Below are 17,966 nucleotides of genomic sequence, written 5' to 3'. Positions count from 1 at the left end.
TATTATTATTATTATTATTATTATTATTATTATTATTATTATTATTATTATTATTTTGCAGTCTCATATTGTCTTCCTGACATCAAACAAAAATGACTGATGGTTTGGGCTGAATAGAATACCAGATACTTGGGTGCCATGCCTATGATTTCATCATGTGTCTTTCGGTATCACATATTTCTTGATCAATCCCTATGGGTGAATCCATTTGGAAACAGAACTTTTCTGACTTTCTCAACCTTACTGACTGTGTAATTCTGGAAGAAGTCCACACATCTTAAGTAACCAAGGTTGAGAAAGACTGTACTAGAGCATATTGTTCAAAAGGAAAGAATTCTTGGAGTTGGAGCAACCCATTCATTGTCTTTACCTATAATTTGAATGTGATTTAGCCTTTTTTCCCTTTGTTATATTGTACTAAAAACGCCATCTTTCATTATGTCTGATTGCAAAATGGAAAAGATAAGTATGAAATTATTTTTAATGGGATCCACTTGCTCATCTTGCTAGAAGCACTTACCAGCGATTATATATGCACTTTGACAAGAATGAAGCTTCCACCTTGATTGTCACTCTCTGCCTAATCAAATGTGGGGAAAAAATGTTTCTCAACAAGATTAAAGTTATTATTTTATATCTCTATCTACATATCAGATGATACTTTATCTTTTGCACTGTACTTACCAAGTATCTTGCCAAGAATGAGAGACTTGATTGCATTGAACTGAATATCTGAAGACAGAAAGAATTTCATCCTTTCGTGCTGGTTAACCTTCAGTATGGTCCCACGTACAATTATGGGAGGGAAAAGAGAAATAGAAAAAGGAAAGAAAAGCCTGTTACTGGTGTCAGAACATTTAAGGGAAGAAAGCCATAATATTGTGTAATTCATTAAAATGAAGGTGATAGTTTCCTACACAACTTTGCATTCATCTTCCTAGCACCTTTTTAAATTAATCCATTTGGGTAGCTTCTTTTTATGCATTGTGAAGTTCAGTATAATTGACACAGTTTTCCTTCTAAATATAAAGTTCTTACTCATCTGAGAAGGAACATACCTTTTAAAAAAAATTTCTGGCAACTGCCTGGACTATAACAAACCATGGTTTGTGGTTGCCTGTTTCCTAGGCTTAGAAAAAGTGACTGGCCCAAGGTCATCCAGCTAGCTTTGTACCTAAGACTAGAAATTGCCACCCCCTGGTTGCTAGCCTGATGCCTTAACCACTATACCACTAGGGCTATATCTATCAGTTTACAGCTATTTTTTATTTAAATGTTATATTGTTCTTCATAACAAATCACAAAGCGATTTACATATTAAAATAGAATAAAAGACAAATGCTAACCAAGAATACAATTAAGCATTAAAAATAATCAAAGCAAACAAATGACAAGATAAAAATTGTACTATATATATCTTTTTTCACCAAAACATAAGATTAAACATTTCTAAAAAATTCTTAAGGTCTTGATAAGGAAGGATGATTTAGGCAATTGTAGCTGAATTATAGAAGACATACAATGATACAGCTGTGAAAGCTTTAAGTTCTGATCTCCAAGCATTGCTCCTAAGCAAATAAATACAGCTTCTAAAGATCTTAAAAAATCAAGTTGGTATTTGCCAAGGAGACAGGTATCAAAAGTAGTTGAATCTCAAACCCTCAAGATTTAATCCAAGGCACAGTTGCATTTTGACTAATGGAGGAGAAGGGTAAGTGGAGATGAAAACATTCCACATTTGCTTCCACCCATTAAACTGCATATTTGCAAAGAGTCAACATAACATAGTTATTTGCAAATAAATAGAGATTATGCTATAGGTAAATATCAAAAATATATCTTAGCCAGAATTCTGCAATTCACACAAAAGCACAATGCTACATGAATTAATTATTTTTTATATTTTAATTCCATTTATATCCCGCCCTTCTCCGAAGACTCAGGGCGGCTTACAAGCTTAGCAGTAGCCTTCATTCTATGTATATGCCTGCTTATTAGGGCTTTCACACACACACACCCAAGTGGCATTATTACAAAGTCAGCTTAATTGCCCCCAACAATCTGGGTCCTCGTTTTAGCTACCTCGGAAGGATGAGTCAACCTTGAGCCTGGTGGGATGCGAACTTGCACTAATTGCAGGCAGCTGGTGTTACTTAAGGAGGCATTAGCCCACTGCTCCACCAAGGCTCTTAAACCAATACACGTGTTTATCTTTTATGCTTTCCCTCTTTAGTAACATCCCGATCCTTCATTCTTTCTGGCATTACCTCCACAAATAGTTTTTCTTCCTCTCTTTTAATCTTTACACGATGAAGATGCCCGTCAGCCATATTTTTGAAATTGATACTAAAGATATCGGGATCTCGATGGCTATCTAGCTTATATCTGATCTGTAAACTTCCTAAGAGGATAGAGAATACATTAGTTTCATGACAATACACATACATACACACACATGCACACACACAAACACAAACATGATTTTTTTTCTAAAAATAATAGTTTAAATATCTGCTAGATAATAAAACTGTGCTGGAATACATTAGGAGATAGCATTGTTTATTTCATCAAAGCTCTGTTAATTGTATTCTATTCATGTAATAATTTAAAAACTGACACTAATATTCTAACATTCATATTGAATGTATTGATAATTACATGTTTTAACATTATAACATTTCATATATTGTACATTTTAATTTTTCAATGCTTTTGATACATAGCCACAGGATTTCTCCAAAGAATTTTTTTTTAAAAGTAGTTACATGCAAGTAGCCTTCAATAACAACATTTTGGTACTAATTCTTTTTATTATTTCTTGAAAAAAACACAGCATTGTTCAGTCTAAAACAGTATTGACATTCTTAAAGGAATGGATGGTCTCTATTAAAACTGACCTATCATTTATCATATTTGATCTTACTATAAATTAGGGTGATTTATATATTTCCTTCCACCAAACATAAATCTTTAATAAGGTAACATTATAATCAGAGTAGTGAAGTCAAGTATCTGCTGGAGAAGCTATCATAAGTAATTTCCAAAGCAAAATGCTAACTAATGATAGCTTTGCTACCTTACCTATTAACAGTACATACCATTTTTGGCAAGAATAACTGAAAGATACTCCTCATAGAATGAGTTTACATAAAGAAGTAAGCTTGGAATCCGTGTTGTTCGAAAGTTCAATGTGATCGCTTCTCTGGTTAGCATCATATCAGGATGAAAGGAAGCAGCATGGGAACTGGAGTTCTTGGCAACACTGTACGATTCTTGAAAGTTATATGTTACTGATGACCCAGCTCCAAAATATGCAGATACCTCTGAAACAACATGGATTTTTGTTTTTTGTTTTTAATATAAACTGGAAATAAAGCATGTCATTTATTGTTAACAATGATCCCAAAAGAATGTTTCCCAAAAGAAAGAAATAATAACATGATCATTATTATTTAAGCATTAATAATTGGTGAATGATCTCTGGAGGGCCCGGGATAGGGGATATTCCTCTGTCCTGGTCCTATTAGACCTCTCAGTGGCTTTTGATACCATCGACCATGGTATCCTGCTGCGGCGTCTCAGGGGATTGGGAGTGGGAGGCACAGTTCTTCGGTGGTTCTCCTCCTATCTCCTGGGACGTTCGCAGTCGGTGTTGGCAGGGGGGCAGAGATCGGCCCCTAGGTCTCTCGGTTGTGGAGTTCCTCAGGGTTCGGTTCTCTCGCCTCTCCTGTTCAACATCTACATGAAACCGCTGGGTGAGATCATTCGTGGTTTTGGAGTTGGGTATCATCAATATGCTGATGATACCCAACTTTTCATTTCGACCCCAAACCACCCCAGTGATGCCCTCGCTGTGATGTCCCGTTGCCTGGAGGCGGTTCGGGTCTGGATGGGGAGGAACAGACTTCAACTCAACCCTGACAAGACTGAGTGGCTGTACATTCCGGCATCCCGGGACATTCAAAACGTTCCTTCACTTTCTATGGGGGGTGAGTCTTTACCCCCTGTAGATAGGGCTCGCAACTTGGGAGTCCTCCTGGATGCACGGCTTACCTTAGAAGATCATGTAGTAGCCGTGACCAGGGGGGCTTTCGCACAGGTTCGCCTGGTGCGGCAGTTGCAGCCCTACCTAGACCGGGATGCCCTGTGTACGGTCACTCATGCGCTCGTGACCTCTCGTCTTGACTATTGCAATGCTCTCTACATGGGGCTTCCCTTGAAGACCACTCGGAGGCTCCAACTGGTACAGAATGCGGCCGCGAGAGTTGTCTTGGGAGTTTCCCGGTACTCCCATGTTACACCTTTGCTCCGCGAGCTGCATTGGTTACCAGTTGTCTTCCGGGTGAGGTTCAAGGTCTTAGTGATGGTGTTTAAGTCCTTACATGGCATGGGTCCGGAATACCTCGGGGACCACCTGCTGCCGGCGTCAACTCCCCTCCGCCCCGTGCGTTCCCACAGAGAGGGCCTCCTCAGGGTGCCTCCAGTCAGAGAATGTCGGCTGGTGGCCCCCAGGGGGAGGGCCTTCTCTGTGGGCGCTCCGGCTTTGTGGAACCAGCTGCCGGTTGAGCTCCGGATGGCACCGGATCTCCGCTCCTTCCGGCGCGGGTTAAAGACCCATTTATTTGAACAAGCTGGCCTGGCCTGATGGGGAATCACTTAGGGTTTTAATATTTATATATATATATTATTGTTTTTATTGTGGGCAATAATTTAATTCTTTTTTAACTTTTGTACTTTTGTAGTTTTAAGATATGCCCTGTTCACCGCCCTGAGTCCTTCGGGAGAAGGGCGGTATAAAAATTTAATTAAATAAATAAATAAATAAATTAAGATATAAAAATGTATAAACATATACTATTTAAGAACATTAACAAAGATTGTCAGTATGCTTTGAAGCACGTAGTTAAGGAAAGTTAGTTTCCAGCTTACGAATAGATGAGTGAACTGTTTTCACTTTGTACTTATGTTTTTGTAGAACACATAATGGAGAGGCAGATATGCTTTCATTTTCTATCATTCCTAAGTAATTGGTCTGATTATTTTGGATTAACTTCCTTTCTAACAGTGAGGTCCTTGGTGCTCTCTGAGCTTGGTTGTTTTTGTGTATATATTTCCTTACCAAACTAGGTAACAACATCAGTGCTAGTAGGGAGTGGGGTTTGTTTTCATTTTCTATACTAATAGCTTTCCCTGTCAGTATTGGTGAGAGTGATCTTGGTGGTTCCTTGAGCTGTTATTTACTGCTTGAGCAGGGGGTTAGACTAGAAGACCTCCAAGGTCCCTTCCAACTCTGTTATTTCATTCTGTTCTGTCTGAGTTGGTAGTATTGTTTGCCTCTTGATTACTGGTTTAATGTTAGGACAAAAGTGTGGAAATAGTGTTTCTGCTCTTTGTCTACTCCCAATATTCTTTATTAATTTCTATATTACTTAACAAAAACATAAAGACATAAACTATATATTAATTTGGCAGTATTTCAGAAAGCAGGATGGTTTTGGACCTACATATTAGTGAAAGCCACTACTGGAGCCTTTTAAGGAAGGAGAAAAAAATATTGTCAGCATTTGGGGTTCCAAATATACAGTATGTCAGAAAGACAGAACTGTATAATCCCAAGTGGACATCTTTTAAAATAATGTAACACATAAACAATGTTTTCCTTTGATATTGTATATAAAATAAATTTACAATTTATGCTTGCCTTTCTTACAGAATGGCCCTGTGTATGCAGAAAAAGTGCAATCGCAAGAGAATCCATTATATTTCTCTTTGCATTTTCCTCCATTGTGACATAAGTTACCATAGCTGCTACAATGTCCAGGACAACCTGGCTTTACACCAGGGGTTACTTTGGCTCTTTCTTCCAAATCAAGAGCTCTGCCATTTAATTGTAAAAAACGGATGCATCCCAAAAATCCTTTCTGTCTTGAGGCTGTCCCACCTGCAATAAATATAAATGTATATAAATTTTAAGAACCACAATAACTTTGCCTGTAAAAACATCAGGAAATAAATAACTTCATAAGTCACAAAATGTGTACAAAAAAATTGACCCCTTTTGTCTTATAAATAATTACAATAGGTAATTTATGACAGCCAAGATTCTTATATAGCAGCAGACAGAAAGATAAAACATATATTTATGTTATATCAGGATAAAGGAAAATATAGCAACAACAAAGATCAACATTATTTGTGTTTGTTCTTATTTTTGATATTAGCCTTTATACAATATTTTGATCAAAACATAAATTATCACACTCCAGAATTATGTTGTTGTTGTTGTTCTTATTATTGATTTAATCTTCAATTTAATTCACAGTCTGATAAAAACTTAACAGTTCAAGCCCTAACCAAGGACCTAAGAGCTGTTAAGGTAGCATCTGAGTACATAGGCAGTTCCGAGTAAGGTGGTTATTTGCAAAGTCAGAATATTCAGGTCTAATTGGTTCAAAATTTACATGTATCTGGGCAGCCCTTTGGGTATTTCTCCAAGGGTCCCTATTACTATTGGTCATATATTGATTTCTTCCTACACAATCGCTCAACTTCAATTTGCATATCATAATGTTTTGTTATTTTATCTAGATATTTCTCTTCAATTCATGCATTTCTCTTCATTCATGCATAATTGCAATATCAATTATTGTTATGGTTATTATTGTATTGCATTGTTACAATAGCCAGGTGACCACAATGCTATTGCAGAATAGTAGTTTGGCTTGCCAAATGTACTATAGGGCACACTTGTGTACTTCCTTCCACAGGACGGCAAGCTGGCTTTGCATCAGAGAGAAAGACAAGCGGCTGCTCCTGCAAAGTCACCAAAGGCCCCCTCCCATCCTGGAGCTGCCTCACAAACAGGCAGGGCAACTGGGAAGATTCGGAGCCATCAGGAATTTGACAGCTTGCAAAGAGTACCAGTTTGTCTCCCCACCAGTGTGGTACTTATCTATCTACTTTCATAGAACATTCTTTTGAACTGTAGGTGGACAGAAGCTGAGGCGAGTAACAGGAGCTCACCCTGCTACACAGTGATTGGGCTGGAACCACCAGAGCTTTTGACCATTTATGGGGTCATTAAGCCACTGAGCCACCACACCTGTCAACAAAACATTAATAAAATGGCATAGAAAGAAATGAATAATATTTCTCCAAGTAAAAGAATACAACAAGCTGTATTTAATGGTATCTATGTTCATTCAATGGAAGCTTGACTCTCATTACTATTTCCTGACCTTTCCTGACCTATTTTCCAGAAATCAGTTTCACAAAATACCCTCAGTCTCTCAGGACATTCTAAACCAACCAACAAACAAATGAATAAACAAGCAAATAAATAAATAAATAAAAAACAGATCAGCAACTTATTCAGTATGTTATGGAAAATATCAAAAATAAAATAGATTTGTTATTCCAATGTAAAAAAAAACCACCACCAAAAAAATTAAAAATGCATAAAAATAAAACGGAATGAAAAATGCAAATAAGCAATATTGTTACATAAGAATTGGTAATACAAGACAGAACAGAAAGGAGTGGAAAAAAATAATGATATAACCTTGCTGATGATAGCAAAAAGAAATAACTCTATTTCAAGTTTAGACCAAATTTTATCAGGACAGTTACCTTGACATCAGCCTCATTTTTTAGATTTTTATCCTGCCTTTATTCCTTTTATAAATAACTCAAGGTGACAAACATACTTAATACTCCTTCCTTCTCTAATTTTCACTACAACAACAACCCTATCAGGTGAGTTGAGCTAAAAGAGAATAAGAATGAATCACCCAGAGGGCTTTCCAATCTTACATTTTATAAACATGCTTGTTATGTATTCACATGTTAATGTAAACTAACGTTAACCACTTTAATATAAACCAACGGGGCTGAGGTAAAAACCACGGCAGCTTTTGACAGCTGTCAAAAGCTGCCGGAGAGAACTACGCAGGCGCTAACCGACTGACAGCTCTCGGCTGTCAAAGTTGCCGGCTACAGCGCACGCGCCACCAGATGACAGCTCTGAGCTGTCAAACCAGCCCGACACCGATTGGCGGAAGCAAACGAAGCGGGAAGCCGGCACAGCCCCGATTGGTCAGACATCTGACAGCTGCAAGTATAAATAGAGCGATGTTCTTCTGTTTGTTTGTCTGGTTCCTAATAAAGTTAAGTTTGCTTAACTTCGCTGTCCTGCCTGCTCCTTCAAAGCACTGGCGACGAGGATGGGATGCCTGCTTGCGTAGCTGAAGTCACCGCCTAAGGGGAGAAGAGATTTTTTCCCTTAGCCCGAGCTAGTCACTCGCTGAAGTCACTAATTGGAAGCATAGCTTCCACAACAACACAAGCAGCACCCACGACTGGACAGCATGACGAACCACGGCCATATTCGTGAATTCAACACCCGCCACCCAGAATGCTGGGAATCACACGTAGGCCAGGTAGAAGGGTACCTGGTGGTTAAGAACTTAACCGACGATCGAGCCAAAGCAGCTGCACTCCTCTGGCTCAGCGGGCTGGCCGTTTACGATGCCGCTGTGGGACTATTCAGTCCGGAACCCATCACAACGATATCCTACGCAGAACTCACCGAGGGACTGAGCAAACACTTCATGCCAATGAAGTCAGAGCTGTTCTGGAGAGTGAATTTTGCCCGACGTGTACAACTTCCTGACGAACCCGCTAATGACTTTATAACCCGAGTCAGACACGCTGCACGGCGGTGTCGGTTCCCTGACCTGGAGGACCGGATCCGTGACCAAATCGTCATCGGGCTTAAAGACGAGCGCCTGCGGAGGAAACTGATTGCCAAACCGGCTCTAACGCTGGCAGAAGTTGCCATGGAAGTCATCGCCTATGAAGATAGCCACGGCGACAACCCCCGACCCCCTGATAGCGGACCCAGTGGGTCCATGCACCAGGAGGACGGCACCTTCAGCGGGCCAGAGGACGACGACATCTCCACGGACATCGATGCCGTTCAGCGGCGATTCGAGAGACTCAAGTCCCAGCGCAACAACCGAGGGGGCCCTTCCAACAACAACAAGAGCGCTAGCTACCAGCCTAGCAGAGCCAAATGTGCCAGCTGCGGTAGAAGCCACCCGAGGGCATCGTGCCGGTTCCGCAGTGACAAATGCCACGGATGCGGAAAAACAGGTCACCTCAAAGCCGTGTGCCGTAGTCGGAGCCGAGAAAACCTACATGAATTGGAGGTGACGTCTGCAGGTACGAACCGACCCACATCCAGGGAAAAACAAAAATTTAAACCCCTAGTACAAACTTTTAAGGGAAAAGCAAGGGAAAATACGGTCCACAGCATCCTTAAGCCCAAAGTTAAGGTGGACGTCCTAATCCACGGAGTCCCTTGCGAGATGGAAGTTGACTCAGGGTCCTCCGTCTCCCTCATCTCTTGGCAAACTTACAAAAACATTTGTAGCCGCAGCCGGCAACAACCTGCCTTATGTCCCACTAAACTCTGCCTAGCGGATTTTCAAAAAACGCCCATTAAGCTCAAGGGAAAAGCCTCAGTCCCAACGGAGTTTAGGTAATTTAAGGGACCCCTTACTATACTAGTCACCCAAGAAAACAGGACCAGCCTGCTGGGGCTGGACTGGTTCGAGGCATTAGGAATAGCACTAACAGGCGTCAATGCCACTCAGCTGTCAAACTTAGACACCGTCTGCCACCAATTTGCGGACGTTTTCGACGGCTCGCTAGGGAAATATACTGGACCCCCGGTGTCACTAAAACTGAACCCTAACGTGATGCCCATAAGAATTAAGTCTACGAGGGTTCCCTTTGCTTTAAGAGAAAAAATAGAAAATGAACTAGACAGGCTAGTTAAATTGGGAGTTTTAGAACCAGTCGAAGGGGCCGAATGGGAAACACCTATAGTAACCTCAATCAAGCCCAATGGCCAAATCAGACTCTGCGCTGATTATAAAGCCACACTGAACCGCACATTAAATGCCCATGCTTACCCTGTCCCGGCTGTCAAAGACATCCTCGCGGCCATTAAGTCAGGCGCCATTTTCGCTAAATTAGACTTGGCGCAGGCGTACTTACAGCTGCCTGTCACCCCTGACACCGCCCTAGCACAGACAATTGTCACGCACAAGGGAGCCTTCAAAATTAACCGCCTTCAATTCGGCATCTCTGCAGCCCCAGGGATCTTTCAAGAAATCATGGAGAAAACACTAAAGGGAATCCCTGGGGTCTGCCCATATTTTGACGACATTCTAATTGCAGGGGAATCAGAAAGGGACTTAGCAACCAAGCTGGCAAAAGTGCTCCTTAGGTTCAGGAGAGCAGGGCTCAAATTAAGGCGAGACAAATGCTCCATAGGGGTACCCTCAGCGGAATTCCTAGGGTTCAAAATTGATGCAAAAGGGATTCACCCCACTGAGTCTAAGATAAAAGCCATCAAAACAGCCCCTATTCCAAAGAATAAACAAGAACTGCAAGCCTTTTTGGGGTTAGTTAATTTCTACCACACCTTCCTGCCACATAAAGCCTCAATTGCAGAACCCCTCCATAGGCTTTTAGATAAGGGCAACCCCTGGTCTTGGTCACCACAGCACGATGAAAGTTTCAGGCTTCTAAAAAACTTACTGACCAGCAACGCCACGGTAGCACTGTTCAACGAACAGCTGCCCCTGTGTTTGGCATGTGATGCCTCTCCCTACGGCATAGGAGCGGTCCTAAGTCACTTAACGAGGGAAGGAACCCAAACTCCTATAGCGTTCTATTCCAGAACGCTGTCAAAACCTGAGCGCAATTATGCTCAAATCAATAAAGAGGCTTTAGCCATAGTGGCCAGCGTGAAAAAATTTCACGATTACCTCTATGGTCGCCAATTTACCATCTTTACAGACCACAAGCCCCTGTTAGGAATTTTTACAGTTAATAAACAAACGCCCCAAATTTTATCTCCCCGCATCCTCAGATGGTCCACCTTCTTGTCAGCCTATTCTTTCACATTAGAACACAAACCAGGGAAAAGCATGGGTCACGCAGATGGGCTTAGCAGGCTGTCCCTACCAGAGATAGACCCAGACCCCACGCCAGCTGGAAAAATACTAGCTATATCCGAACTGCCAGAATGCCCATTATCAGTCCGGGACATCTCTGCAGCCACAGCTGCGGACAAAGTCCTGGGCAGAGTCTTAGGCTACGTCACTTCAGGGTGGCAAACCACACCCCCAGGGCCAGAATTCCAACCCTACTTTCTAAAACAAAAAGAATTATCCTCCCACCAGGGATGCATATTATGGGGCAGCAGGGTAATAATACCTGAAAAACACAGAATGAAAGTCCTAGAAAGCCTCCACGAGGGTCACCCGGGAACTGTCAAAATGAAAGCTTGAGCCAGAAGCTACGTCTGGTGGCCTGGCCTCGACAAAGAAATAGAAACACATGTGGCTGGGTGTTACCCCTGCCAACTTGTCAGAGCAGCCCAACCCCAAGCTCCTGTACACAGATGGGAAACAACAAAAACACCCTGGTCCCGCGTCCATTTAGACTTCGCGGGTCCCTTCCAAGGACAAATGTTCCTGATAGTGGTAGACAGTTATTCCAAGTGGCTAGAGGTGACCCCAGTCACAAGCACGACCTCTGCAGCCACAATACAAGTATTAAGGGGGTTGTTTGCCACACATGGGCTTCCGGATGTGTTAGTCTCCGATAACGGCCCCCAATTTACTTCCCACGAATTCCAGAGTTTCACAACGGCGAACTCTATTAGGCACACCACCACGGCTCCGTTTCACCCCTCGACAAACGGCTTGGCTGAGGTGATGGTGAAATCAACCAAAGAGGCACTGCGGAAAATCATCACCGGCAATTGGCACCGCAGACTTGCTCAATTTTTATTAGCTCAACACACCACCCCCTGCACGACCACCGGGAAGTCCCCAGCAGAACTCCGCTGGGGCAAACGACTCACGACCAGATTGGATCGCTTACATCCAGACAGAACCCCAGCAGACCCAGAACTTCCCCTCCAACACAGGACTCTCAGTACCGTCTGGGCTAGAAACTACGGAAGTGGGAATAAGTGGACACAGGGGGTCATCATAGAACAGACAGGTCCCCTGTCATACATCGTCGATACCGGAAACAACACCCACCTCCGTAGACACATCGACCAGTTATGGCAACGCAGCCCACAAAATATGGGGGAAAGGGGGAACTATGAAATGCTATCAGAACACACACCCCCGCAAACACTGTCACACCAAAACCTCCCCGATCAAATGTCACCACAGCAAAACCCCGAACAAAATGACTTTTTCCCACAACACGATCCCAACGAAAGGGACCCAGAAACGATGGAGTCAAACCCTCTGCCCCCCGAGCCAGACTCTAACAGAAGCAATACACCTAGGGGCAAGGGACGACCAGAGGAGACACCCCCCCGACGCTCCAAAAGAACGAAAAGACCCCCCGCCTACTTAAAAGACTTTGAATGGGGAAACCCGAAAAGAAACAGTCGGGGGAAACTTCAATTCAATCAGAGGGAGGGGTAAGGGGTGTTATGTATTCACATGTTAATGTAAACTAACGTTAACCACTTTAATATAAACCAACGGGGCTGAGGTAAAAACCGCGGCAGCTTTTGACAGCTGTCAAAAGCTGCCAGAGAGAACTACGCAGGCGCTAACCGACTGACAGCTCTCGGCTGTCAAAGTTGCCGGCTACAGCGCACGCGCCACCAGATGACAGCTCTGAGCTGTCAAACCAGCCTGACACCGATTGGCGGAAGCAAACGAAGCGGGAAGCCGGCACAGCCCCGATTGGTCAGACATCTGACAGCTGCAAGTATAAATAGAGCGATGTTCTTCTGTTTGTTTGCCTGGTTCCTAATAAAGTTAAGTTTGCTTAACTTCGCTGTCTTGCCTGCTCCTTCAAAGCAATGCTAAGCAGTAAGCTGTGGTGAAAAAACCTAGGAAATATGTTTTGACTATGCTGAGATTTGCACAAGCATTTTAGACCCATCATCATGACACCTGGTTCACCCATGGGAAACAGGATGGACTTTCTAATTCATTATATTGGCACATTCACTTTAACGTTTATTATATCTCCTGCTTGCTTTGCATCACTACTTTGAAACAATTGACATTCTCAGCAGCTTCGAAAAAATAAATATTTATACTATTCTGGCTCTTCCAGGAAACAGAGGTTTCAAAATCCAGTTTCAGGAAGCTGGCTACAGGAGGTGAAAGGTAAGGCAATAAATAAATAAGCAAAGTGATCCTTCTACCTAGTGTGTCAAGATCAGAAAAAAATAATTACTAATTTAAGACTTACTGGAAGCTAACTATTTACCCCAAACAATCTTCTAGGATTGGGGAAAGAATAGCAACAGGAAATTATTGATTTCTTTTTTTGAAAAAAACCTGTTTCAAATGTACATGAACAAGCTATGCACCTGGGAATAGCCATTAATATTTTCTTCAATTCATCTATATTAGCAGACAATTAATGCATTTGCAATTCTGATCTATAAATAATTGCAGTTGTAATAATTACATAACATTCCTAATTTTTCTATTACTTTTACTTTTACATTATCAGTTGATGTAAGCCTTATACCCATGTAGAGACCACACTTCATTCGATTTTGGTTCCTTCTTAGTAAATTTACATTCCAGTGCAGTATAACCACCCATCTCATAGGAAAGAAATTTCAGGGTTGTTTTTTTTAATGAATTAAAGTTTGCAGAGTTACCAAAAATAGTAAAATTCAAGGAAAAACATTAATAAGCATTTTCTTGATAGCAGTTTGGCCTATGAAAGGAAGCTAGACTTTTCTCTCAATGCTGGAGTTAAAAGAAATCACATGAAAACACAAAGTTGAATATTACCCAAAATAATCCATTTACCATCCAGATGTTCTTATTATAAACATCACATTCCTACAGTAATAGTTATTTCTGCAATTAAAGACACACAGAGATATACCCATCTGTTTTTAGAGGACACCATAAACACAAACACCCTTTTTCCTTTTGATTTCATTATGATTAAACCATATTCCCAAATTACTTCATGTATGATGTTGCTAAATTAGGCTTCGTGGGTAGAGGTTAATTTGTCATGAGTTGAAGCAGGTTTTGAGGACAACATCATTCATTCATCCCCTTCTCAAGAAATAGTAAATTCTCTTCATTCCAGGGCAAGCAAGACATTAAAACTAATCTTTCAGAATAGACCAGACTTGTCTACTTCATTATGGTAGCACTACACAAAATCATAAAAATGAGGGTTTGACTAGATGCAAACAGAACTGCTTGCAGCATTGGTCTGATAGTCTGCTGGATAAAAGTTTTCTGAACTTTTCCAAAGAATGTCCTCAGGGGCCGTTGAAAGTTTCTACTAAATCTCAGTGACTTAGTAGTTGTAACAGTAAAATATAATAATAATTACAAAATATAATAAATATTTCTAACTTACAGGACAAAGATAGTTTCCCTCATAAACCCATCACCTAGTTTTCCTTCTATGGCTATTTATTTATTTTGTTATTTTTCTGACTCTTTTCTTGGTCATCAAATGCAGTGACAACATTCTCACTGATGATCATAGTATAGCCAGCAATACCAGCCTGCATTCCAAGTCATATACCCACGATATATTTTTCTTTCTTGCCATTTATCTCTTTCCCAAGCACTTTTACTCTGTGGCTGCAATCAGAACAATTACTTGCATAGCCAAACACCAGAATATGTGAACCTGTAGAGTTTTGTTTCTGCCTTTCCTGCTTATGGTGAATAATGTGGGAGAGCCACCTCTGTGTATAGCTATCCTACATCGTGTATACATATGTAGGAGAGGCTCATTCACTCTGCAAAAGCCATTCCCTTACTCAACAATAGACCTATTCCAGTCTCTACCCTTTATTCTTTGCATCATAAAGTTGGAAGGGACCTAAGAAACCATTAAGTCCAAATCCATTCCCTACATCATCCTTGACAGATGACTATCCTGTTTCAAAAGTTTCAGTAAAGGGGAAGAAACCACCTCATGCAATAACCTATTTGAGTGACTGACAGCTCTTAGTGTCAAGAAGGTCTTTGTAATATTTTATCTGTATCTACATTTTTGAAGTTTCATCCCATTACTTCTTGTCTTACCCTCTGGAGTGAGTGAGAATAAGTCTGAAGTATCTACAATGTGAAAAACTTGGGTTGAAAGTAAACATTAAGAAAACCAAGATCATGGCATCCGGCCCTCTCAATTCCTGGCAAATAGATGGAGAAGAAATGGAGCTAGTGACAGGTTGTATTTTCCTGGGCTCCAAGATCACCACAGATGGGGACTGCAGCCAAGAAATTAAAAGACGCTTGCTCCTTGGAAGGAAAGCCATGGCAAATCTAGACAGCACACTAAAAAGCAGAGATATCACCCTGTCAACAAAAGTGCGTATAGTCAAGGCTATGGTCTTCCCAGTTGCAATGTATGGCAATGAAAGTTGGACCATAAGAAAGGCTGAGCGCCAAAGAATTGAAGCCTTTGAACTATGGCGCTGGAGAAGACTCCTGCGAGTCCCTTGGACTGCAAGGTGATCAAACTGGTCAGTCCTAGAGGAGATCAACCCTGACTGCTCTTTAGAAGGCCAGATCCTGAAGCTAAAACTCAAATACTTTGGCCACCTAATGAGAAGGAAGGACTCACTGGAGAAGAGCCTAATGCTGGGAAAGATTGAGGGCACTAGAGGAAGGGGACGACAGAGAATGAGGTGGCTAGATGGAGTCACTGAGGCAGTGGGCGTGAGCTTAAATGGACTCCAGAGGATGGTAGAGGACAGGAAGGCCTGGAGGAACATTGTCCATAGGGTCACGATGGGTCGGACACGACTTCGCAACTAACAACAACAACAACAATCTACAATGTGACAGTCCTCCAGAGATTTGAAGACAGCTCTTATCACTAGCACCACCACCACACCAACCTTCTCTTCTGCAAACCAAAATACCTAGAATAGGTCTGTTAACTGTTCCTTGCAGGAATTTGCAGTCCTTTCAGCGTCTTGGTAGCCCTTCTCTCGACTTGCTCCAATTTATAAATGTCCTTTTAAAACTGTGGTACGCATAACAGAACACAATACTTTAAGTGACATCTGACTGAAACAGTGAAGAGCAGGCAGAGTACTTCTATGCAAGTGATCATAATTAAAATTAAGATTTTTACTCAATATTTGCAGGAAATTATACTATGAAGGCAAATTGGAAATAAACCTCCATTTGATTATCAATGACAGACACTCGCAGATACAGAATTTTATGTTTAGAAAACTACATTACATTAATTTTTGAAATAATCACCATTCAAATTGAGGCACTTGTCATAACGCTTGGTGCCAAATCTGGAGGGTGATCAAAAGCATCCCAACGGAACTTCTTCAAAAGTTCTTGGGTGCATCTAGCAGTGTGCAGGGTGAGCATTATTGTGAACCAACACCACACCAGAAGTGGTGCCATAGAAAATTCCACCAAATGTGAAGTTGCCAAAGGAATTCTGCTAGTGCACTTCATGGAGCATGGTTCGATCATCAGTTCAGAAGTACATTGCGAAATGATATGAAAACTCAAATGAGCTATCCATAACAAGCATCATGCTGACTTCCGGTGTGGTGTTGTTTCACGATAATGTTCACCCACACACTGCTAGACACACCCAAAAACTTTTGAAGCAGTTCCATTGGGATGTTTTTGATCACCCCTCCCAATAGCTAGGAATTGGTGCCGAGCGGCTATTATTAAGGAATTTCAAACCTTGTAAGACATTATGAAAAGTGCTTCAATTTGAATGGCAATTATGTCAAAAAGTAATGTAATGTTGTAGTTTTCTAATGTGTATAATAAAAGTTCTGTATCTGTGAGTGTCTGTCATTGATAACAAAACAGAGGTTTATTTCCAAACTGCCCTTGTATTTTCTTGGTCCATCTTTTCATCTTTTCAATTCTTTTCCACTTTCTTACTTTTAATAGAGGGGCAGCAACAGAGAAATCTTTCCTCTTTGCCAAATGGTCACACACATCTCTCTCTCTATATATATATAAACACTTGTGTGTATGCTCCTTTCTTTCAATGGGTAAGTGGGAAGTAGTGATCCTGTACCTGCCAGGCTTGTGATCACTAGGAAAGAGATTATTATTTCTGGAGTGGATTATGCTTCTGAATGGATCAATTTGGAACACCAATTTGTGTTTTGGAAAAAAATGAGAAATCAGTTTGCTGAAAGTAGTATTATATGATTTGCTCCCCCCTTCTAAAGGGTAAAGGTAAAGGTTCCCCTGCACATGTGTGCTAGTCGTTTCCAACTCTAGGGGCCGGTGCTCATCTCTGTTTCAAAGCTGAAGAGCCAGCGCTTGTCCAAGGATGTCTCCATGGTCATGTGGCCGGCATGACTAGACGCCAAAGGCGCACGCAACACTGTTACCTTCCCACCATAGTGGTCCCTATTTTTCTACTTGCATTTTTTACGTGCTTTTGAACTGCTAGGTTGGCAGAAGCTGGGACGAGTAACAGGTGCTCACTCTTTTATGCGGCACTTGGGATTCGACCCGCCAAACTGCCGACCTTCTGATCGACAAGCTCAGAATCCTAACCCACTGAGCCACCGCATCCCTTCTCCCCTTCTAAACACACACCCAATTTGCTTCAAAGTTAGATCAGTAGTTTAGCAAGCAGATCAACATGTTAATTGAAGGGAATAGTTCCCATGGAAAAGAAAATGAAGTTTGTGTCCTCATATCTTGGTAACAGTCTGGCTGGCATGCCCAATTGAAAAAGAATATGGCTTCAATAATACTTTCCAGGATCCTCTATGTGCAGCAATATGGAATAACAAAATAAATAAAATAAAAATATTTAAAGGAGTCTCTTTTCAAACTAAGATTATGCTCTACATTCTCTTCAACTCTTCCCATTAACATTCTCACAGCTGAGTCTTGGTAAAAGAA

At 41.4% G+C, this 17,966-nt stretch overlaps 1 protein-coding gene across 1 annotated transcript in view; it reads right to left on the bottom strand.

Moving 5' to 3' along the window:
* Nucleotides 1-17,966, bottom strand: part of CNTNAP4 (contactin associated protein family member 4) — a gene marked incomplete at both ends in the record, with an annotated part of 286,811 nt that overhangs the window by 10,660 nt on the left and 258,185 nt on the right. Inside the window, 4 exons of the mRNA XM_081315740.1 lie at nucleotides 685-772; nucleotides 2,268-2,401; nucleotides 3,099-3,323; nucleotides 5,702-5,941. Of these exons, the coding sequence (XP_081171866.1) occupies nucleotides 685-772; nucleotides 2,268-2,401; nucleotides 3,099-3,323; nucleotides 5,702-5,941 (687 nt within the window). The remainder of the gene's footprint in view (nucleotides 1-684; nucleotides 773-2,267; nucleotides 2,402-3,098; nucleotides 3,324-5,701; nucleotides 5,942-17,966) is intronic.

This window comes from Vipera berus, assembly GCF_964194415.1.
Source record: "Vipera berus genome assembly, chromosome: 2".
Taxonomy (NCBI): Eukaryota; Metazoa; Chordata; class Lepidosauria; order Squamata; family Viperidae; genus Vipera; species Vipera berus.
The sequence above is the reverse complement of the archived record's forward strand: the minus strand, read 5'-3'. Positions and strand labels throughout refer to the sequence as shown.